The sequence below is a fragment of the Emys orbicularis genome, chromosome 9 (genome assembly GCF_028017835.1).
Source record: "Emys orbicularis isolate rEmyOrb1 chromosome 9, rEmyOrb1.hap1, whole genome shotgun sequence".
Taxonomy (NCBI): domain Eukaryota; kingdom Metazoa; phylum Chordata; order Testudines; family Emydidae; genus Emys; species Emys orbicularis.
The window spans coordinates 42,047,442-42,071,714 of NC_088691.1; the positions used below are offsets into that span (position 1 = coordinate 42,047,442).

The 24,273-nt window shown below is 44.6% G+C and overlaps 1 protein-coding gene across 1 annotated transcript; it reads left to right on the top strand.

Annotated features, from left to right (window-relative positions):
- Positions 1-1,112: 1,112 nt before the first annotated feature.
- On the top strand, positions 1,113-18,060 carry LOC135883503 (ras-related GTP-binding protein A). The gene is made up of 10 exons (XM_065410668.1): positions 1,113-1,149; positions 2,187-2,220; positions 4,759-4,858; positions 5,795-5,861; positions 6,700-6,922; positions 10,998-11,093; positions 12,863-12,985; positions 14,732-14,823; positions 16,020-16,135; positions 17,523-18,060. The coding sequence occupies exons 2-10, from the start codon at positions 2,194-2,196 to the stop codon at positions 17,618-17,620; spliced, it is 942 nt and encodes a 313-aa protein (XP_065266740.1). The 5' UTR covers positions 1,113-1,149; positions 2,187-2,193; the 3' UTR covers positions 17,621-18,060.
- Positions 18,061-24,273: the final 6,213 nt, after the last annotated feature.

A 24,273-nucleotide genomic window follows, 5' to 3' on the forward strand; every position in this document is an offset into this window, starting at 1 on the left:
TGATGTCCCATGTATGTGTAAATCCTACACTCTGAGCCTAATTCTGCACTTTGTACATGTGCGAAGCATACGCGTGGGGCTTGCTTCTACTACACCCTAAGTAGGTGTCAGTCATGAACATGGAACTGGATCCTGCACATCACACACTATGCCCCCACAAATGCACCAACCATACCCCTGGTAACTGATCATACAGCACCTGGTACATGCACCAATCTACACAGTGTCCAGTCCTTCACTCCATGCGCTATTTATTTCATGCATGTTCCAATCATTCCCATGGGGCCCAATCCTGTACCCTATCAGCTACAACCGATACATGCTAATCATACATGTGACCTGATACTGCACCCCATACATGCATCCATCATACACACAGGACACGATATGCACTGCATATGCCACACCCCAGATACGCCCAAATCAAACATATGGGGCCCAATCTGCACCACATACACAGTCATATAGATGGGACTCGAGTCTGCATCCTACACACTGTATACCACGGGTGCCCCAGCCATGCAGACAAGGCCCGAGTCCGTACCATACATGCACCCCAGGCTCTCTGCAATCGTACACTTGAGCCCAGTCTTGCAAGGTGCTGAGTACCCATGACACCTATCGACATCAGCGGGCTTGGTGCTGCCCCCCGCCAGTGATCATGCCTGGTACTGAAGCAATGCCTCACTTATGGGCAATTTGCCCCCACGCAAGATGGCCGCTCTGGCTTCCCCCACCCTTCGCGGCCCTGCGGTAATTCTCGCCCTTCCGCCTTCAGTCACCTGACGGGCGGGGGAGGAGAGGGCTGGGTGGCTGTTCACGTGACCGGCTGAGGCAGCCTACTCCCGAGTCTCGTGAGCCAGGGGTGCAGGGGGTGTCCCGGGGGCCGCATCCGAAGGAGGGGAGACCCCGCCGGGCAGCTGGCTCAGGCAAGGCCGAGGCCTCGGGGACTAGCGGGGGGATTGGCTCTGTCTGCGCGCCAAGCCCTGCCCCCAGGACCCCCCGCTGGGCGCGGGCCGGGAGAAACCCCCCCCGCCCCGCTGCGCTGTCACAGCCCCCGCTCGGCAGGAACGCGGCCTGGGGTGCAGAGCAGGGACCCCCCGCCCCACCGCGGGGTCGGCCCAGGAGGCGCCGCGCTCAGAGCCAGAGGTAACGGGGCTGGGGGGGCAGCAGAGTATGGGGGAGAGGGGTGTAGGGAGAGAGCGAGGTGTGGGGGAGACAGACGCGGGGGGGAGCAAGGTGTGGGGGGCAGCGGGGTCTAGGGGAAGGGGGAACAAGGTGTGGGGGGAGAGCGAGGTATGGGGACGCAGACGTAGGGGGAGTGGGAGCAAGGGAGTAGGGTATGGGATTGCTGTGGGGATGCAGTGACTAGGAGGGGGTCAGTGTGGCTGGGGTCGTGATCTCACTGGGGGTATGAGTAACTGGGTTTAAAAGACATGGGGTAGAGCAGGATCACTGACATTAAGCAGGAGTTAGCATGGGCAGGGTTCAGTATGTGAATGGCTGTGTAATAACTTGGGGTGGGGGGAACACTTTAGGGTGTAACTAGGGGGGTAGTATAGGGCTAAGGATTAATTTGCTTAGGGTGTAATGTCAGTTTGTAGGGTGGTTAGAGGATAAGGGGGATATTAGGATGTGTGGGAGCATGTGACCAGTTTGTCTTGGGGTTAGTGTGTACATGAGTGGCTAATGGTGAACGGGAAGGGTCATGGTGGTTTGTGTGTTTGGCTGGAACTACTTACTGTTGGGGTTTAGAGATTGCGTAATATGTGGAACAGTAATGTGGGGGTTAATTTATATGTGGGAATAGAAGTGTTGCTAATTGACAGTGCTGCAGGGGAATGGAGAGAGAGTGTGTGTGTATTAGGAGTTTGACTGCTTGTGGAGGGTGTCTGGCAGTGTTGTAGGGTTACTTTCCACCACACACTGAATTTATCTTGCTTATGTCTATTTTAACTCTTATTTTAATACATAACTAAGAGACTTGTAAGCATGGGCGTTTTAAGGATCTCTTTATGATAGGATGTTTTTCCTAAAGATCCCTTCAGCTCTTTTGCCTGGGACAAAAGTTGTAAAGTGCCTTCTGTTGCTGGCCCTGTTATCCGGGTTGGGATGAAGTTGTTAACTGGAGCAGAGGAAAGTACAGCAGTGTAACAAGGATGCTTGTCTTTGTCTTAAATCTGTAGGTGGGTGATGCCAAGCACAGCCATGAAGAAAAAGGTAAGAATTGGATTACACACCCTCTACTTCTTTGCTGCCTGCATTGGCAAATGCTGATCAAGTTCCCCTTTGAACCTATAAAAATACCTTTGAGATCCCAAAGTGCTCATCAGTACCTTCTGGTGTGAGTGCTTGCGCTAGTCTCATGATATGATCTTCATGATTGTCAAGTGACCATTAATCTTCAAAGACCCTTTTGCATCCTGTGGTAGTGATGGCTGCTGTGTCCTTCAGTTAACATGATTGGACTTGAAAATGAGTATTTCTCAAATATTTTGATAATCAGAGCAGCTGGGCTTGCGCAAAGTGGAACCCGCCACAGTAATCACTAATTGAATACACCTCACTCATGGCAAATACTCAGGTAAAAATTTAGTGTTAAGGGGAGAAAATGTGTTATGCTCTAGTTCATATGTATGTAATGAAACACTCCTGAGCTCCGTCAGAGGAATGTACTTTGGGAGGTTATATTTGCATTGAGGGGTTCAAGTGATATCTTACCTGGAGAGGGAAGTTTGGTTGTATTGGATAGTGATTGGGAGCCAACGATGGCAATATAGCTCCTCTACTCAGAATTAGGAATGTAGATATTACAGTGATAACTGTATTAGAAATGCCTAAGATTGCTAACTAAAGAATGTGACTACTCTTGTATGTTTTACTTGGATCAGATTTCTTTTCTTCGCCCACATATTGGGGTCTAGTCCCTTTGAAAAGCCACCGGAGGTGGAATCTCACACCTTTGAATTTAGAGTCTATTTTAAATTGGATAGTGCTATGTCTAATTATTACAACAGGCTGACGCTCATACAGACATTTCTTCACCAATTTTGTTGTGAAATGAGATCAGATATCTCTCCTTTTAGCCTTTTATATGCAATCACCAGAAAACACTATACTTGGGGGTTAGCTTCAAAGAGTCTGAGATGCATTACAGGGCCTGTCTGCCTCTTTGAAGAAGAATATGTTGCCATTCTTCTGCTGCAAAGTCCACCAGAGCCTGTTATCCTGAACTCGGTTATGCTGTGGGAGCATTTCAACTAGTTTGTGCCTTAACCATGTGGTGAGCTGCTTTTGGAAGGGAACTAGTTAGCCTATAAAAAGTGACTAAAATGGCAAAGTGGGATTCCATGTCAATTGGTTAAGTCTGAGATTTGTTTTCTAGTTGTAAACCATGCTCTGAGATCTGTAAGCTCTGGGATCTGAGAATCAAGTGGGTGTCTTGCTGACTCATACTCCATTTGCCAGTTCAAGATTCTGTAGGACAGCTTCAGCCTAGAGTTGCATCTTTTTTTTTTTTTTTAAACCCTGTTGTCTATAATAGGATTTCAGAGGTGTTGCCAAAGGCAGAACTTTGTTTTGGGACTGGGACTGTGAGCCAATCCCTGCTGCTATCAAATCATTTAGGGTTGCTATTGAGCCATTCAAATGATTTCCCCCCCCCCCCCCCCCAAAAGCAAAAACCTAATCACAATGTCTCCTGCTCTTTCATGGCCTGCTGACCTGGGAAGCAAGAGATTGGGATTGCATCTGTGCCTCCTGCGTAGCAGTATTGGGTAGTCAAATTATACTGGCCCATCTGCTTTTAAACTTCTTTCTGCCTTCCAGCATGTTCACATCTAAAAGCCGGACTTGGATTTCATTTCACAGTCAGGGAGGAGAATCTGATTCTTGTATTGTGAGGTAGACAGTACAAAACATAAGCATTGTGGTGAGGGGAGGACATTGAATGGTCAAGTGTTCATGTCTGGTCAAGTGGGTTTATTTTTTGGGTTTTTTTTTTTTTTAATGTTTTGGATTTAAATGTTTTTGGCTCATCAAATCCTTGTGCTTCTGATGAATCAGGAAGAGCAAGCTTTCATCTTAAGTGCCAGTGTGTTTGGAGAACATGTGTGGAGGCTGGGGAAGTGAAAGATTAAAAATTACTTCAAAAATAAATATAGCTCTTCACTGGATGTCTGAAATCCAGCTGTGAACTCTGCAGAGTGCCTTCTCGCTGTATCTAGCAGAAATGAGCTCGGGTTGACTTTCTCTGTGAAACATTCATGCGTTGTGATTGTTTTTTATTGGCATGGGGGTCAAGATGAGGAGAATGAATAAGCTTCAAGAAGCACAGTTACTTTTCATCTCGATTTTAGGCAACTATACAATCAATACTAGGGACAGGGTATGCAGCTCCCACAGTGTGATCTGACTGTGGGAAAGGAAGAAAGCAAAAGCCAAGGAGAAGAGGAGTGGTCCGTTTGTGTGTTGAGTAAATGGAAAGCATGTAAAGTGACAGAGTTTTAGAGTGTGTAATGCTGGTTCATTGACCATGAATATCAAGGAATTAAGAACACGTGTCTTCCAGTCATTCAGGCTTTTGTTTGATAGCCTTTTCTGAGGGGGCCAAATCACAATATGCACAAGTCAAGTCCTCTGTGCATGGGGCTACTGAAGCCTTTTGTCTTTACACCATTAGTATTTAGCCATTAAAGAGCCATGGAGAAGCCAGCATTCATTGTGGTTTAACTCTTCTCTCTTGCCTTTCCTTACCAGGTGCTGTTGATGGGTAAAAGTGGGTCTGGAAAGACCAGCATGAGATCCATTATCTTTGCAAACTACATCGCCAGAGACACACGGCGCCTTGGTGCCACAAGTAAGAGCTTGGTTTCTTATTGACTCCTAAAGCATCTGCTCTTGAACTCGGGTTAACGTTTAAGACCATCTGCACAGAGATGCAAGGCAGTTATCCACTGAGACTCTCACCTTTCCTCTGTGGATGGAGTAATAGAGTGTCTCCTATGTCTGCTGGGCCCCTCCATGAGGGGTCTGGCTGAAAATCTGAGCCAAAGTACCTCGGATGTGGGTGAGGTGGAATGATTCTTCCCTTTAAGCTGTGGGCCAGAAGGGGACTAAATGTTGATGCAAATAGAGTTTGCAAGCTAATGCTTTTCCACTGACCCTGCCTGCTCACAAAGAAGTGTTCAGAATGGCTGATGAACCCTCCAGAGAAGACCTGACTTCTCTATGCCAACGAGATGATTTGGGGCAGTAATAAACTGCTTGCTAGAGAGTGGGACTCAGTGGTCTTAGCAGAGAGACCTCTGCATGGATGACTCTGCAATACTCCATATCCATTGACGGTAGGACATGGAGTCTTAATCTGCAGCAAGGGAGATTTAGGTTAGATATTAGGAAAAAGTTTCTAAATATAAAGGTAGTTAAGCTCTGGAATAGGTTTCCAAAGGAGATCCCATAATTGGAAGTTTTTAAAAGCATGTTGGACAAACACCTATCAGGGATGGTCTACGTTTACTTAGTCCTGCCACAGCACAGGGGGCTGGACTTAATGACATCATGAGGTCCCTTCCAGCCCTACATTTCTATGATTCTATATTCATCCATGGCAGAATATACCTAGTAAAGCTGAGTAGCTGGAATTCCACACTTACAGCTCTGGGCTTTAAATAGTCACCATGAATCATGTTTTCAACTGTGTTGGATGGTAACTTCCCAGTAGTCCCCCTTTTCAGTTGTTCTGTGTTTCATGTACATGTGGTACAGTTACTAGACTTCTCTTGTCTCTTTCCAGTTGACGTGGAGCACTCCCATGTTCGATTTTTGGGAAATCTGGTGCTGAACCTGTGGGACTGTGGAGGGTAGGTGTCTGTTCTTTTGCTTGTGAAACCCATGGAGGTGGCTGTGGCAACTAGGATGGTGGTGTGATACGTTAGGAGGCTGTGCTTTTAGCTACAGTGAGGTGGGAATGCTTTCTGTGTATCAAGTGAACTGTTGATGAAGGCTTATAGAACTGTAGATGGTACCATATAATTAATAAACCCCACATCATAAACTCAGACATGGGGGCTGGGTGAAGGGGGCTGACTTGATAATCATGGAGCCCAAAGTAACCTCTCCATGGGACAGGGGGAGTAGACTGCCTCTCCCTTCCCTCACTGCCTCTTTCTCCTGTCAAGACAATGTCTCTGAGCCTTGCAACATGGATGAGCTACCTCTAGGGCTGCAGAAATTATTGTTGGAAATGGATTACAGAACCTTTTGTTTTGGGGTCATTGCTTCAGATTGGACCAAAGTGGTAGTGTTGGACCATTGGTTTTTGTTAAATGAATTGGGGGTGGTACTATCATTCCTGGTGGGTAGCTGTCCATAGAAAAAGCCCTCTCATTGACACTCAGCAGAGATGGGAAAGGCATAAAGGCTGAACAGCCTTCTGATGAATGGACTTGGTTTCCTGTAAAAAGTTGATATACTCAAGTGGGGCAGGGATGAGGCTCATTTGGAAGAGTAAGCTTACACCGCCCATGCTGTACCTGTTCTGTGGCTAAGGAGAGGACTTCAGTCTCTACAGTTGCTGTATTGATAGCTCAGTCCTCATACATAATAGACTTTCTTAGCAATGCAGACATATGGGTAAACCACGCTGGTCTGATTGATCTAACTGGAGTCCCTTTGCCTTGCTGCTATGCCCCTTTTCAGACAAGACACCTTCATGGAGAACTACTTCACCAGCCAGCGGGACAACATTTTCCGCAATGTGGAAGTCCTGATCTACGTCTTCGACGTGGAGAGTCGCGAGTTGGAGAAGGACATGCACTACTACCAGTCGTGTCTGGAGGCTATCCTGCAGAACTCTCCTGATGCCAAGATCTTCTGCCTAGTGCACAAGATGGATCTAGTGCAGGAGGACCAGCGTGATCTGGTAAGGAGCTGAGCATTGCCTTATCAGTGTGGGCTCTGTAACAAAGAGCATACATAATGTTGTTGCCATCTTTCACTTTAAACATAGCCGCACCAGCACTTTCTCCAGAAAGCTTTTTTCAGATTTGTCTGTGGGGAAAATCTCTGAAAAGTTGAGTTGCTCCCAACCTCCAAACCTGTAGTCCCCATGCTACTCCTGGCCCATTTTGTATAATGCCTGTCTAATGGCCTACATAGAGAAGAGACTCTCTATGCCAAATTACCTGTAATCTTCTCCTTTATGGTGTCAGTTTTAGCATCGTTACCAATTTTTGGGATATGGGGGACAAAGGAAAACCCAAAAGGTTTAACCTCCCTGTTGTACTTCAAAGGATTAGGTGATCAACTCTGTCACTACTATGCTGCTGGTTCAAATCCAGCTCAGCTGTGTATTGAATAAAAATAGTTACCATGTGTCAGCTGTTTAGCCTGTGTTGTAAATTGGGGAAGTCTCAATTCCAATCCTAGTGCACTGATGTCCACATCACAGTTGGCACTAGCCAACACAGAGACTGACAGTTGTAAGCAAAGGGGCCATGGACTATGAACTGGCGTTGAGTCTGACCTACCTTCTTGCTCAGATGTAGTCTCTTTACGGGCTGACTGAAGTACAGCCAAGTATTTCCAGCACTCAGTGCAAAACCTGCAGCGACACTTAGGGATGGAGTTCCAAAGTGCCCAGCAGCTCCTGTTATTCCTAGGACGAGTGAGATTCCCCAATGTCCTCAGTGGGTGCTGTTGGCTGCTGAGCTCACTCTTCAATCTGGGCCATCGTAATCTTTAAGCCAGAAAGCTATACCCAGCTCCTGGTGTTGATGAGAAATTAACTTTGTGGGTTAGATACGTTTCTTTATGACACATGCAGTCCCCTAGCTCTGTGGTTCATCATCAACCTGGATCAGACCTGGAGATCACTTCTTTGGTCTAGTGCAGTGGTTCTCAAACTTTAGTAACCCGAAGACCCCCATTTTGATTTAAAAATTTTGCCACGGACCCCCAAGCCTGCTGCTCAGTCCCAGGTCCCGTCCCATCTCCACTCCATCCCCCAAAGCCCCACCCCACCTCTTCCTGCCCCTCCTCTTCCCTGCCTCTTTCTGCCCCCTCCCACAAGTGCCCCCATCTTCCCCCCCCCCTCCCAGCACCTCCTGCACCCTGGGAGGGAGGGGGAGGAGTTGATCAGTGGGGTCAGTGGCCCCGGACATGATTCTTCCCCCTCCCTCCCAGCGCCTCCTGCACGCCGGGAACAGTTTTTCCCCAGCATGCAGGAGGCACTGGGAGGGGAGGAGGAGTTGTTGATCAGCAGGGCCTGCGGACCTCCTGGAGTACCCTCACGGACCCCAGTTTGAGAAACGCTGGTCTAGCCTACTCAACACACTGAACTCTTTCTTGTCACTTCCAGCTTGATACATCCCTGTCCAGATGTGCAACGAAGGGCTCAGAAAAGAGCAAGGAGGCCACGTGGGTGAAGCCACAGGCTGGTCTTCCCTGGGTAGACAAACTTCAATGAAACAAATTGGCTCATAACTCAGCAGATACTGGCTAGTGTTCTGAGCCTCATTTTGTCACTCTAGCTCGATCTGGCTGTAACTTAAAGCATTTTCCTTCTGGAGCTTGTTTGAATATTACCTTCCATCCTCCCCAGGAAGGGGTCAGGAATGTCCTGGACTCTGCATAAGTTAAATGAAAGCTAGTTCCATAGGGCTGTGATGCTTGGTATTTCAGTTTGCTGTCCAGTAACTATTAACGTCAGTATCCATATGCAGTTGGTTGGTGTGAATTCTAAGCATTCCCTGAAATAAGGAAGGGCATGGAGGAGTGGAATCATGCAGTGACACAACTTGAAAGCATTGCAACCCCTCTAGTAGGAACTGCTTTGAGGTATCTGCTAGTCTCCTTTGAGTCAGGGATTCTGTCTGCTTGCTTGGGCCTAACTGTTGACCTGACTTGAAAGTAGTGCCAAATTGTGGACCTTGGCATCTTGTGTGTATTGGGTTACGTAGTCAGTCAGGAGGTTTCTATATGTTCCCTGCTTTCATGCTCCTGAAAACAGATTAAAAATAGCTTGTGGAAATCAGGAAGATAAACACTGTGACATGGGTCAGCTTTCACGTTGGGGTTCTTTAAGTGTACGAATCTCAAATGTCTTCTTAAGGTTGGGGTCTCTTGTGAATTGGAATATCAGAGAAAGAGAGGAGAAACCTCAAAGAAATCAAAATGCTGTTAATCTTCAGCATGTTGTTAACACAGTGGGCTGGGACAGAAATGATTTTTCCCTATCCCTGTTCATTCCTAATGTCCACTTCTGAGACTTCCTGCCTCATAGATGTGGGTGGAACAGACAGTCTGGATTTTGCTAGTGAATTTACTGTGAATAATTTATTTTTTCACACCAGGGGTTCACTGCTAGCTGTTTACCTTGCTTTTGTCATGATTTCTTAAGTTCTGATGTCTTGGAAAGTCTTATTTTGACCCATCTCAGCTATTTTTAAACCATAACCTATAAGAGCAGAGTAAGGAGTGGGACTGTGGGGTTATACAGTGACTGCTTAACCCATGGCAGCTTAGTTAATGCAGCACACTTCATTGTCGGGTTTTTTCCCCATCCTCTTTTAACCTCAACGCCTATTAAGTCCTTGTTCACATTCATAAGTCTATGCGCAGGGCCCTACCAAATTCACGGTCCATTTTCACAAATTTCACCGTCATAGCATTTTAAAAACCTTGAATTTCACAGTTTCAGATATTTAAATCTTAAATTTCACAGTGTTGGAACAAAGCATGAATATGTATTTAAAAACGGCAAAAGATAAACATGTAAAGCCCTGAAGTCAGCATTTCTCAAACTGGGGGGCCTGATCCAAAAGGGGGTCGCTGGGCGGGGGGAGTCGCAAGGCTTTTGTGGGGAGGTTGCAGCATTGCCACCCTTACTTCTGTGCTGCCTTCAGAGCTAGGTGGCTGGAGAGTGGTGGCTGCAGGCTGGGCGCCCAGCTCTGAAGGCAGCACTGCTGCCAGCCGCAGGGCAGAAGTGGAGCTGCTTTCAGAGCTGGGTGCCGAGCCAGCAGCCGCCCAGCTCTGAAAGCAGTGAAGAAGTAAGGGTGGCAATTCTGCGACCCTCCTACGATAGGCTTGAGACCCCCTTTTGGGTCAGGACCCTCAGTTTGAGAAATGCTGGTCTCCCCCGTGAAATCTATATAGTATAGGGTAAAAGTATACAAAAAACAGATTTCACGGCGGAGACTAGATTTCATGGTCCATGACGTGTTTTTCACAATAGGGTAGGGCCCTATCTATGAGTGAATTTAGAACTCATGACTAATGATCATTGCCAGAGCCAGGCATGTACAAGCAGCAATTGTGCACGCTTCTCCTGCACAGATCTGCCAGTTCACCTGGTTCCTAACCTGTAGCACCCACAATTTTTCAGTCCTGAGATCTCACCCAGCTCTGCTGATGTAACTCCGTCTTGATCTGCAGCCCCCTGTTCTTCCAGTCATGGGTCTCTCAGACAGCTCTGCTAGTGCACTTCCATCCTGGCCTGCAGCATCCTCAGCTGCTCTGGCACTGGAAAACATTGTGCACCCTTGAGTTCTGTTTTGAAATGCAAAGTTCTTACTATAAATGTGGTAAAATAACCCCAGCAGAAGCATTCACCAAAAACAGGAATGTGTGTGTTCATCTAGGACAGTGTTACTCAGACTGAGGCTCAGGAGCTGCAAGTGGCTCTTCAATGTGTCTCTTGTGGCTCTTTGCAGCACATGATATTAAAACACTGTGTGATTTTAATTATTAACCAATCTAAGCTATTAGCCAACCAGGATGCTTTCACTATGTTATTAAACAATTGTTGATAAAATAATACTTGGTCAGAATAACCAAGGAAAAAAAATAATTATATATATATATATATAATATAGTAAATGAAACAATGAATTCACACTACTGTTGCTCTTTTGGGTAATGTTAATCGCTGATTTGGCTCCTGAACCACTGAGATCTGAGTATCACTGATCTAAAAATATCAAACTTCTGTCTTCCAGATTTTTAAAGAGAGGGAGGAAGACCTGAGGCGACTGTCCCGCCCCCTGGAGTGTGCATGCTTTAGAACGTCCATCTGGGATGAAACACTTTATAAGGTTTGAATGGCTGCTTCTCTTCATGTATGGCATTTCCATTTGTCTTCCTCCTGCTCTACTGTTGTGTAAACTGCATTGGCAGTCGCTACAGAATTCCATAGCTTGACTGGACTCTCCTAGCCCTTTAACTTCGAAATGTTTTCTGAAACAGGTGGTTCCATTCTGGCTGTTCAAGGGGAGGACTGATGGCAGTTAAATTGCTGGCTTCATAAAATAAATCTACCTTTCCCTTCTCCCATCAGTATCATAGTCCTATATCTTCCTGTTAACATTGCCCACACTCTCTGCCTAATTCATTTAGAAGGAACCTCCACCCCACTTAACACAATAATGTGTACAGCCAAGTGCAGAATTGTCCATGTTATATTTTCTAGGACATTGTCAAGTATTCAGTGACTCAAGTGATTGGGCTTCCACATCTGACTGGGAGACTACTTCATACTCTCTAAGCTTGTCTTGATATCTAGCCTAAACTTTCCTTACCTTCATGCATCCCAGTTACCTATTAAGATCTCTCTCCAGATATTGGGGTGATGGATGTTAAATGGATCAGACTGAGAGCAAATTATGGTTCTCCAAGTGTCACAAATGTGCCACAACCATCTCAGTGGGCAAAGGTAGCGAGAGCCCATTAGCCTTCTTGTTAGACTGACATTCATAGGAGTTGATTTTCTGGCAATCCCTTTGACTTCAATGGGAGGTGAAGCTGGGCACGTTCTAAAATCTATCCATGAGTACAGAGAATGCCCCAGTCTACAGTATGTGGCTTCAGCCTGAATGAAGCTGGTCCAGGCTACACCCTCCTGAAAATAGTTTTTCTGTGTCTTTAGTGTGTACACTGGTCCCATACTGTAGGCAGTTAGCACGTTTCCTATTTGAGAGCCAACTAGGTACAGATTGGCTACAGGGATCCATTTAAGAAGAAAGGTTAGCCAGTCAGTCATTGTGAATGCTCTTGTTTATGCTTCATATTGACATGCCCAGAGGCAGAACTGCATCATTCTAGATACAGTCCCATAAGAGCTTGTATTGAAAATGAATATTTTGGACCTTCTGCCTTCAGACAAGGTGAAACCTCAACTGTTCCCTTGAGCACCAGAGAAATGCCTATTAAATGTATAAAAGCTTTGGTTTTGCCCAGTTTGCTTGTATGTTGGAGTTCTAATACACAAGCAAATCACTGCTTGGCATAGGCAGTGAGGTGAAGCCCCTACAAACTGAGGGCCTGATCCTGAGATGTGCTGAACTTCACCGGAGCCAACTGTAATTGAGTGCTCGGCACCTCTTGGGATCAGTCCCTGAGTTAATGCAGTGGTTCAGAGCCTTCTGCTGTTACTTCTATGGGTATACAGCAGAGATTTTCTTATTTACAAGCAAGAAAACGGAAAACTGTGAGGCTTTAGCTGGGAGCAGTAAACAAATGCTTCTCCTCTGGAAACATGGGTTCAAATTCAGCCCAGACATCACCTGGCAATTAGATGGTATCAGACTAGTCCCTGCAAGATTTTTGCCCGTGTCACAATTTGACGTGGCTGGTAGATTGTTCAAGAAAAAGTGTGTGACTGGAACACGAGTGGGGGCCATAACCATAATTGTAGTGTGTGGGCACAGAGAGATGGGAGAAGCTTGCATAACTCATGTCTCTGCTATCATTGACTGTAGCCTGAATTCGCTGACTCTTACAAGCACTTTGCATAACAAGAGAGGGAGCATGGGGACGCCCTTATGCAATCCTCATAGCACTCACTGTTCATTTTGTTTTCTGACAGGCTTGGTCCAGTATAGTCTATCAGCTGATTCCTAATGTCCAGCAACTAGAAATGAACCTGAGGAACTTTGCTCAGATTATAGAAGCAGATGAAGTTCTTCTGTTTGAGAGAGCCACTTTCCTGGTGAGAACTGTCATCCCTGCTCTTTGCTGGGTCCATTTGCTCCTCTGCCCTGTCCCTTAAGGGGGCAGATTCATGATTCTAAAATGCATAGGGATCCTTGTATGAAAAGCACTGTAGAGTGCAAAGGACTCAGATGGGGTTGATGACCATAGCGCATGCTAGGTGGAAGTTCCAGGTTGCAGAACTTTTCATTCAGTGCCTTTATGACAAAGAGAGTAAGGGCTTGCTTACACAGGGAAGCTATTCTGAAATAAGGTAGGATATGAATTTAAAGCACAATAGCTATTTATGTGGATTAAGCTAAACCAAACAAAGGTGCACTCAGTGTGGAATAAATGGGTCCACTTGAAAAAACGAGGAGTCCTTGTGGCACCTTAGAGATTAACAAATTTATTTGGGCATAAGCTTTCGTGGGCTAAAACCCCCTTCACCCATGGGTTTTAGCCCACAAAAGCTTATGCCCAAATACATTTGTTAATCTCTAAGGTGCCACAAGCACTCCTCGTTGTTTTTGATGATACAGACTAGCACGGCTACCACTCTGAAACCTGTGTCCCCATGGAGAGTTATGGTGGAATAGCTATTCAGGGCAAGTTCCCTGTGTAGACAAGGCCTAATTCTGTTGCTTTTGACATGAACCAGGTACTCCTGTGACATTCCTGAAACATCCTCTCAGAGCAGTTAGGCTGTGAGCAATGTTAAATGCATGATTCACCTTTGCCTCCTCCAGTCTGTAAGGAAGTTTCACATCCCCAATGCCTGGTCCATTCTTGGAATTTTCAGAGAATTTCCTTCTGTACTACACAAGGGTAAAACCTTATTCTGACTTGAAAAATCTGCAGATTTTCACTTCCTCCCAGGTGGTACTTTAACCGTTCAGGGTCCCTCTGTTGCTGAGTACCTGATCCAATATAAACCTAATCCTGAGAGCTGGGTGAAAACTTTCCTCAAAACTTTCTTCCTGACATAATGTCCTACTTTTAAAGGAAAACTTTTGTAGAAATTTATTTTGTTTGAAACTTTTCAACAAAGTTGTTTTTTTTTTTTTTGAGGGGAGGGTGGGAGTTGGGGTTTTTTTTGTTTTGTTTTGGGTTTTTGGGGGGTTTTTTTGTAATGGAAAATTTAGGGAACCACATCTGTCTCTTGAAAATTTTCTTAGTAAATACTTGCCATCTTCCACCATGCTCTACTAGTTTCTGAGGGGTTTTGTAAATTAGTATGGCATTAATGATCGATGTGATTGACAGCATTGTAATATTTTCATATAACAGCTATTTTTGGGACAGAAGCTTCTCATGCTCACAGCTTAAAAGTGTCTTTTTTACAAAAAATATAAATTTCTGGATTTTTAGATTCTCTTTTCTGCACTCTCATATCTTTATAACTTCCCTGTGGACTTAGTCCTCCTCGAGGAGAAATCCTTTTGACATATTTGAAGAAACTCTGTTCAAAAACATCATTATGCATATTTGGTAATCATACTGCACATGCATACAGTGTGAGGGTTTGCTGGGTCCACATACATGCACATTTGTTTGAATATGCAATCAGATTTTTTTAATTTAAACTATTTAAATTGCATTCTTGACAGCTTTCTAAAACACATTCTGCCTATTCTTTTGGGGGCATGTTGAAGCATGGGCAATTGCAGTGCGAGAAGAGGAGATCCTCGGGACTCATTAGGAGATGTGGTGGTGGGTGGGAACTTCTGCTTTGATTGCTGAGTTATAGTGATTTTCCTTGCAGGTTATTTCCCATTATCAGTGCAAAGAACAACGCGATATCCACAGATTTGAGAAAATCAGCAATATTATTAAACAGTTCAAGCTGAGCTGCAGGTGAGATGGATTATCTGTGTATTCACATTACTAAGAAATGGAAATCTTTAGACTGTGGGTGAGTGCCATCAGCCCGACTTGGCTGTGTTGATGTCCATCTACCCTGGCTAGACATAAATGATAACTCTGTGTTAACCAGACATGCCTTGTAAATTCTCTGTAGTGCATCCTGGCCTTGAAGTGAGTAATGGTTCTATGAATAATAGGCCACCAGAGAAGTTCTCTTATTCAGAGAGGTATTAGAATGTATCCTGTTTAATCATGACTCAGTTTTTCATGCCTTTCATCATTTTTTTTTTTTTTTTTTTTTTCTGGTGTTCATTGAAAGAGGTTTGTTCTGAAACATTTTTGCTCCCATCCATTTTCTTCTGGGTTCTGCAGAGAAGTTATAGTACTGAGCTTGTGACCTAATGGCAGTTAATGACGACACTTTGTGGCACTGCAAATCTAAGATAAGCACTTAGTTATGGGGGCGAGCTCCAAAAAGCTGGTTTGAGAGAGGAAGCACTTGCTCAAACAAATTTAGCAACAGTCACAAAAGAAAGGCAGAAGACTTAAGACAAAGTTAAACTTCGAAATAGGTGTTTTTTTCAAAATTGCTCCACTGTTGCCCTTCCATCTCTAATACTTGAAAAGATTTAGAACACTCATAGGGTAGGAGCAGCTGAATAGCTACATGCATGCTTTAGTAGGCTGTTTCCAGAGTCTTCAGTTTTCTACTCTCTTCTGTTGCTGGTCCCCAGAGTCATTCTGCTATTGTTGACTTTCTGTCTGTGCTGAATGGTTCCAGTGTGCACTGCTCAGGAGACACTGACTTTTGGGGTGTAGCAAACTCAAACAGGTGTCAGTCACTATTGTGCAGTGCAAAAGCTTTTTTTATTGAGTTAAGTGTAAAAAGAGAACACAAACCCACCGTGGCTAGTCCGTACTGAACAGAGGGCCTTGCTTAAATTGTATTCAAGTTTTGTAACCATGAAGTAAATCAAAAATATAGCCACAGATTTTGTATCTGTCAAAAACAAAAAACCTAGTGTCACATACTGGCTTAGTTCTTATTTTACAAACAAAGCTGTGCAGTTCTGAACACATGATGTGACTAAAGTGATCTCTAGATATGAGGTGCTATGTAAATAAAGCGCTTGCTTTTGAAATGGTCACATAACAGGAGTTAATTCACTTTTCTTTCCTCCTCACAGTAAGCTGGCTGCTTCTTTCCAGAGCATGGAAGTCAGGAACTCTAACTTTGCTGCTTTCATTGACATTTTCACATCGAATACATATGTGATGGTGGTCATGTCTGATCCTTCCATACGTAAGTTTAATAGAGCATAGGCATCTATTGTGTCGCTTTGACAGGGACCAAGAGCTAGTTAAACTTGCATTTGGCTCTTGATACCATAAATGAGCACCCATCTACATTGTACAATCAGCTAAGCCCCCAAGATAGTTGAAACAGTTTAATTCTGGAATTGTGGGTAGGACTAACATGTGTTAACTGTGATGCACCAGATGGGAACATGGGTTAAAAGATGGCTTGATCATGCAGTGCAAACAGCACCAGACTTTGCAAATCAAGTTCTTCTCTGCTGTTTCTCAACATGGTGATTAATACAGATGGGAGTTTATTCAGGCAATGTCAGTTAACGTGTCTATTCTAGTAGAGTTGAACGCAGTAAATGTTCTTTGCCAGATCTAATCTGGCAGCTGGGCAGTGAGTTTTGGGCCTAAATTTGAATTTGGGCATTTTCTAGGTGAATTGTTGTGCTTTGTTAGTGCTCCAATTATGGCTGCATTTTCCTTTTTAACTCAAGAAGCAATTGATGGATAAAATTACATTGCTTACAGCCAAAGAGTGCAGGCCCTTGTATGTTCTTTGGTAACATGTTTTCCTATTGCTCACTATGAAACTGCTTTTTGTATTACACCATTTGAGGATTTTAAGTGAGACAGACATACGGCACATGGGCCTAGTGCTGTGATTCCCTGAGAGCAGAAAATACCTTTTTAAAACTACTTTTCTGTATTTGGTTAGCCCCATGCGTTTAATCCTACCAGACTGGGGGCTTGCTACCAGCTGTGACATCCTTTGGAATTCCACAGATGGGAAGCTAAGAAAAAGCTAAAGCAACTTCCTTCCATAATCACAATTCCTGTTAACAAACTTGCATCAGTACAGTATACCTCCCTTTGGGTCTCAGACAGCACCATTCTGGGATCATCCAGCACAGCAACCCAATCTTGCCTGCTGTGCCCCTTACAATACATCCTCAGTGGCCTGGGAGTAGCAAAACAGATCTGGTAGAGCTCGCTGTTTAGAGTAGTGGTACTTTTTCATAAGCGCTAGGCCCTTTAGGAAGAGAGGTCCTGTTTCCGTATGTTAGTTTTCCTCTCAAGAGTTTGATCAGTGAAATCTGACATTGGTCAATGTAAAATATTCCCTTTTCAGTGCTACACAAGGTGGCAACTTGCCTTGTTTGTTTCACTCCTGGTGAAACCTATAGCTATGGAGCTTTAGGGGAAACACGAACCAAAACCACACAGAGCTTTGTGGCTTCAGTCCTGCTGCTGTGAACCAAAACTCCTGCGTTTTACACTACAGGGAACCTTCCTAGCTAACCTTTCCAGGCAGCTTTTAACTCCTGGTGATCTAATTACTCACATCCTTTGTTTTTTCCTCTCTTGCCCCTTCTTCCCACTAGCTTCTGCAGCTACACTGATCAACATCCGCAACGCTAGGAAACACTTTGAGAAGCTGGAGAGAGTGGATGGACCAAAGCACAGTCTGCTCATGCGCTGAACACTGGCCAAACCACATGGTCTTTGGGGGAGAAAAGTTGGAACTGCAGTTTTTTTAGGAGAATCTAACAATGTGGGTGTCTTTGTGGGCTTTAAAATGAGTGTGCTGCTTACCACTGCAATCTTCTTTATTTTTTTCTCCTTTTAACATTGGACACTAGTCACTTGGATGATGTCTGGATACACAGTGGACCTTTGAGAGAGACTTCCTGGCACACTAGGGGTTGGGGAAGATACAAGGGCAGGTGATTTGCACTTGGCCTGATAAGCCTAGTTGCCATAGTCATGCACATTGAAGCCTTTGTGGATGTTTTCCTGTATTCCAGATGATCATATAAATCACAAGGATGGAATATTACTATTTTATCAGCAAGTTGCTAGGATACATTTATAAATTTCTCCTTGTCTTCAGTCATGAAAATAAATTTTTGCTACCAGGGACTTTGATTCCCAGAGCTCTGGAAGTGGTTATTTTTTCCTTTTTAAAATGTTGTGAAGCTTTGCCATTGGACAGGCAAACAGGTACATAGCTGCATTTCTCCTTTCTTATTACCTGGGCCTTTTTTAACCAGATCCTCATTTGAGAGAGTTTCTACTGTGTAAAAATGCATTTAATTCAGAAGAGTTGTAGTCAGAATGACTGTTTATTAGTCATCTTAATCTTTTTTTCTTTTTTTCTCTATGATTTTAGGCTTGCCAGAATGAAGATCATCCTTGTTATATGGAAGTAGCTGAAAGTAATACTCCCACTTAACAAGATAGTAGTCCTTGCATTCAGGTCTTCCTCCTCCTGAGCAGGGAGATGCTGAGAAGGGCAAGGGACAACTGTATAGAAGTCAGATGATATAACCGATCTCATTGCCCCGCTGAAAATGTTGCACTCAGTCATCTGTGATCTCAAAAAGGCAGTCTGACAATATTAGACACCAATGTGACTCTATATTATGGTCTAATTTGTTTTACTGGACTTGTGCTTGATTCTCCATTAAACATAGGAAAACAAAAGCACTGTCAATTAGGAAAATCTATAACCTGTAAGAGTTGTTGAATGGGCTGATGTTCCTTTGAGCAATTATTTCTGCATACACAGTGATCTTACTCAAGGAAAAAGAGGACATATTGAGTCTAAAACAGGTGTGGCACTTGTCTTATATAATCCCTCACTCTATCATGTTGCCTCAAAGTCAAGCTAGTAGACGGTAAGTTTTTCATGAGGTGAGCACTAAAATTTGAAGTGCGTATCTTAGCTTAAGACAAGCTAATAGGATGCCCCCAAATTTTTATCATCTCTGAATCTTTGCATTATTTTATACTAGTGTCCCAAACAGCCTACTCAACAGGCATGTTTATATAAAGATCCTGTATGACTAGCGCTATCTTCAGTCAAAGAGCTATCAAGCCAGCATCCCAGCAAGAGTGGAATTGTGTATTACCCATGTGTATATTGAAGAGTCAGACATTTGAGTACCTGGGAGACTTATGACTGGACTATAAAAGTGTACAATAAGGTTCTTAGTTGTCTATAGTGCTTGTAGGAAGAAGGATATGGAGGACAGAGGCAGGAGGTGGAATGTGAAGTGTTTGTGCGGCATATACCAGCCACTACAAACTCAGTCTGGCTCCTACTTCTAGCAGCAAGCAGTGAAATTGCCACGCCTCCCTCCATCTTATTGACTACTATCTCTGTTCTAAATTCAATCAGTGGAGTTCTTCCTGCTTTTTTTTCCACCCAAGAACTATCCTCAGTGCTCTTCTGACAAAGCGGATGGACTCAGTGCTTATCTGCTATGCTAACATGCTGGCTGAGTTCAGGAAACTTCAACTAGTGAAACCTCCAAACAATTAGCAAGAAGGATTCTGACCCTGTACTTGAGAGCCTTCCTCCTGCAAACTTCAAATATTGCTGAGGAAGCAGAAAATGGCCTGTAGCTACAAATTCTGAACATTCTCCTCTGAAGGCTGAGACATCTGTCGTTCTGACTTAGATTTACTCTCACCATCCCCTGACGCAGCTAAACAGTACTTTCTTCTGGTTAGAGCAGGTTGGAGTTGGGTGTTTGGGAAAATGTTTGAATGCTGGACCTCTAAGGATGAAATATTATGAGATGGCAGCAGGAGTAGAAAGTCCCACAGTTACTTTTCCATGATTACTAAAATGAATGCTAAAAAATGGAAAAGTAGCTCTGAGTTTGAAAACTGTTTATCTCTGGTTCCCTCGCAGGAAAGCTTAATGAGGCTGTGGCTAGCATGTGAAAGCAGAACAATATTGAAAATGTTCTCTGTCCTGGAAGTGATCCTGTGATATAAGTTCTCTTCCTCATTCCACATACCTGTGTTTACTGTACAGATCAGTGTGAGCCTGAAATGAAGCCCAGTGCTCAGCTTGGCACACTGTAAACTCCTCAGGGCAGGTGTTACGGTAGAAACCCACAGTGGTGTTAGCTGCGGCACTGTAAATCATCTGAGGTGCATTTGTGCTTAGTAAGGGTCCTTTCAAACAGGCTGCTATTCTGTGGCTGCCAGGGCCGGCTCCAGGGTTTTGGCCGCCCCAAGCAGCCAAACAAAACAAAACAAAAAAAAGCCGTGATCGTGATCTGCGGCGGCAATTCGGCGGGAGGTCCTTCGCTCCGAGCAGGAGTGAGGGACAGTCCGCCGAATTGCTGCCGAACAGCTGGACGTGCCGCCCCTCTCCGAAGTGGCCGCCCCAAGCACCTGCTTGGTAAGCTGGTGCCTGGAGCCGGCCCTGGTGGCTGCCAGGCTACTGACGCATACACTTTTCATGCTAGTATGCCAAAGCAGCAGCATCTGGACATGGATCCTTCAGCTGGAAGGGCTTTTATGTCAGTTTAACAGGTGCAAATTGCACACTGAATTGTGATGAAAGTGGACTAAACTGTGGTGATTTTTCCTTTTCTGAATGGTGCCATCCCCCAGCTGCTCCAAAGGCTGAATTGCTACTGGATTACTCTACCTATCTGTCAGTACGTTAGATGGTATTTATTTCTGCATTTAGTCCAATAGCAACCATTAGTTTAAAATCTGTTGGCACCCTTACAGTCAGAGCTAGAAGTGCTGCTGGCAGGGGGCAGTGTTTAGCTTTGGCATCTGTGAGGCCCTGCCACATGATGGCTGAAATTCCGTTACAGAAGCTGTTACAGAAGCAGTGTTTCACAGACCTGGATCGGCTCCTCACACACAGCTGTTCTAACAGCATTTAAATCACCATTTCAGTACCTCTGTGGCTAGCCTGGCTCCACCTCGTGGATGGAACAGAAGTCTTGGTGAAAGATGTAAATGCAACTCATGTTGCAGGAACTAAATTTTACAGGGCTGTCTGCTAGGGTGACCAGATGTCCTGATTTTATAGGGACAGTCCCGATATTTGGGGCTTTGTCTTATATAGGTGCCTATTACGCTCCCCCCCCCCCTTCCCGATTTTTCACCCTTGCTATCTGGTCACCCTACTCTGCTGCCTTTGTGTCTCAGGTATATGCAGGATTTAACATTACTCTGTGATGCCTGTATGCTAAGGGAACAGGTTAAAGATGAATACCATGCTGCATTGGGTTAACCACTCAGATACCGTCTATATAAAAACACTCTTAATCCTCACTGTAAAACCCCAGTGTACCTGGGTAGCTAATAACTTTTTCCTTCTAAGCTGCTCCTCCTGACCCTTTCTTCCCACATTATCTCATCTCTATGGTCCTGTGCAACCTGTCTAGATTAAAGACAGTTTTGCAAGGGCTGGGGCAGGTGTCATAGGCTCAGCTGTTCCCTTCTAAATTTAAAAATACAGGTTATAATAATCTTTTGGTACAAGTCTTAGTGCTATCACTCTTTCTGTGTTCTGTAACCACTTGCTTCCCCCTGTGCTCTGAATTAGGCTACAGCATAGAGGAAAAGACTTATTATCCAAAGTAGAACTCTTACCCTTCTTTAAATGTGGCTTATAAAAATGAGTCTTCACTTCCTATAAGAATTTTGCAAGATCAACTGATCTGATGATCACAAAGGTGTCGGTGGTGGTGCTCAGAGAACCCCTTTTATTTTATAAAGCTTCTCCTGCAGCCCCTTGTCCCTGTATGGCATGAGGCTCTGGGCATTTAATGGATGTCAAAGACTGGTCATTGTCCTTGAAATGCGGCAAACACAGTTTGCAACTTTTTTTCCCATTAGTAGGTAGGGTGCATAAAATTCTAACTTGGTTCTTGCTCCCTACCTCCTGTGATGATCAGAAGTACAAAACACTGAAAGCAGCATCTCTGGTTGGGTGATAGTGCCTTGTTTCCTGATATAACCCACCCTTGCCATGGTCTTATTGAACAATTGGCATCTCCTCCTCTTCCCCACTGAGTGTACTTGGAGATTAGCAAGTTCTGTATGGGTTGGCCTCTCACTGGGCCATTAGAACTGGCATCGAGTTTGCTGATTTTGGATGTGTGGATGTGGGCCATCCAAAGACTTACTGGCCCAGGACATGCTCTCTGCTGAACTATCAAATGGTCACTATTGTAACAATAAACCACATTCAGACTTTCACCAGCAACTGTTGGGCCTAAACTAGTACCTGGTTAGACTTCTTATTTCAGGGCGTTACAAGCAGTAGACTCTGGGTGCATAGAAAAGAACAAGCTACTATTCAGTGGTGCTGCAGAAGGGCAAATGAACTATTACATGTTTGATGTAAAAAGTTCTAGGACTCAAAGAACCTGCAAGTACTCTACGTAAAGAACAACCTTATCATTCTGCCATCAGTGTTGATTCAGCCCTTTGTCCTTCCTGGAGTTCCATGCTGTACGTGGTTTGTGACTTTAATCAAGGACTCATCTATTCCACATGGTTCTGTGGCGGTTTGCTGTGGTATCCTTGCCCCAAATTCCTCCCATGTCCTTCTGTTGTACAGTGTGCTCTGTGCTGATGGGTTACTGTGCTCTATCCTAGAGGTGGCTGCATTTCTGTCTGTGTATGAAGTTTGTGAAGCACATTTGATTCAAAGATCTTGTATAATTAGTGTAAGGAGGAAATTTACAACCTCCTTGATAGTCAAATCAGGATTTCCATGTAGGGAACAATCCCATAGCAAAGTAAGAGGCTTTCAGTACAATAGGGCAGGAGGTGGGGAATCCTAGTGAGCGTATGGCTGTGACTTTTGTACCTGGGATGGTTATGCAAATAGTGGGGTGCTGAAGAGTGGCATGTAAGCACTGTTATCAGGAAGGCTGTATCTGTGCTGTATTTGTGCTGATTTTACGACTTGCATACATGCTCAGCACACCAAGAGTTATTAGCAACGTGCTGCAGTTGGCTGGGCTAGAAGGGTCTCTGACCTGCAGAACAATCCAGTTGGAGGGGCTGAGTGGCTGTACCATAAACTGAGTTTCAAATGGCCAAAAGTAATGGCCAAATCACAACTTCAATCCACAGGTTGTGGGGGGAGGAAAGAGTAATTTATGCTGAGTTGTCCTTTGCTGTATGTTCAGTGATGATCAGATCTGTGGTTGATGTTGAAACTGGAGGCATGGCAAATGCACGTGAGGCTAGAACTAACTTGACTGGGGGAGATTAGATCAGTGAGGGATGCAGGTAAGGAGGGAGGTTTGGCCCTATTAAGTCTGAAGCTCTGTGCCACAGGAGCGGCCATTAGCAGATGCACCTATTTTGGGGTGACTTGATTGTTTTCACTTACACAGCAAAGAGGAATAATGCTCTCCACTGCAGCAAATACTAGGGGAAATTCTCTGGCTTGTGTACTGCAGAGGGTCACAGTGGTGCCTTTATTGTCTTTTCAGCCTGGACTCTTTTAATACCCACCCAGTGTTACTACCTCATATAACCATGCACTCTCTTTTCCCCAGCAATGGTGTGCAGTCAGGACTGAGCTGCTGGAAGGAGTTGTCCAGTGAAGCACAGTTGTAAAAGTTGGACATTTTGGTTTAGGAGTTGGGAGACCTGAGTTCCATTCCCAGCTCGGACACTGCCTCTCTTTGTGACCTTAGGCAGGTCACATTGTCTCTTTATGCCTCAGGTTCCCCATCTGGAACATCCGATAAGGACAGCTCTCTCCCAGCAGTTTTGTGAGTGTGAATGAATTTCTGTGAAGCGCTCTGCCCTCCTCTATGTCCTTCTGCAGGAGGATCACAGTGTGGTGTTGGGTTTGGCACACAATGGAGTGAGGGAAATGGGTTGAGATGGCCATTGAAGGAGAGGCTTAGCTGTGTAACTGTGAATCTTTTGGGTTTGTGTTGCCGCCATGTGTGGCGTTTGAACCGACTTATCTGGGAAAATGCATATTTCTAAAAGGCTACAGGAACTATGCCAAGAGGCAGGGTGGTAGTATGGGTGGGGGCTGGGAAGGAGGGGACACATGCTCTTCTACTTAATAAAACGTTTCTACTTAATAAGCAATACTGAGATACTTGTCATGCTAGTATTCAACTGCCAAGATACAATTTGGGGGGCAAAAAATCATTTAGGAAAGGCTCATCTAGTTATTTTAAAAAAAAACCAACGCCTTAGGAAGCAGCCACGCTGACACCGCCTTTATACTGCCAAGACAGATGGGCACAGTGGAGTATTGAGGTATCAAGGCAAAATGATATATGCTCTGCAGAGATGGGCATTGGAAAATAGATGGCTCTGCTCTGGGACAAA

What these genes read in the sequence shown, in the direction of transcription:
- LOC135883503 (XM_065410668.1), top strand. Translation starts at nt 2,194, where the DNA reads ATGCCAAGCACAGCCATGAAGAAAAAG. An exon ending in AACCTGTGGGACTGTGGAGG is followed by an intron (nt 5,862 to 6,699) that starts GTAGGTGTCTGT and finishes GCCCCTTTTCAG; the next exon opens with ACAAGACACCTTCATGGAGA. An exon ending in TTGAGAGAGCCACTTTCCTG is followed by an intron (nt 12,986 to 14,731) that starts GTGAGAACTGTC and finishes TTTTCCTTGCAG; the next exon opens with GTTATTTCCCATTATCAGTG.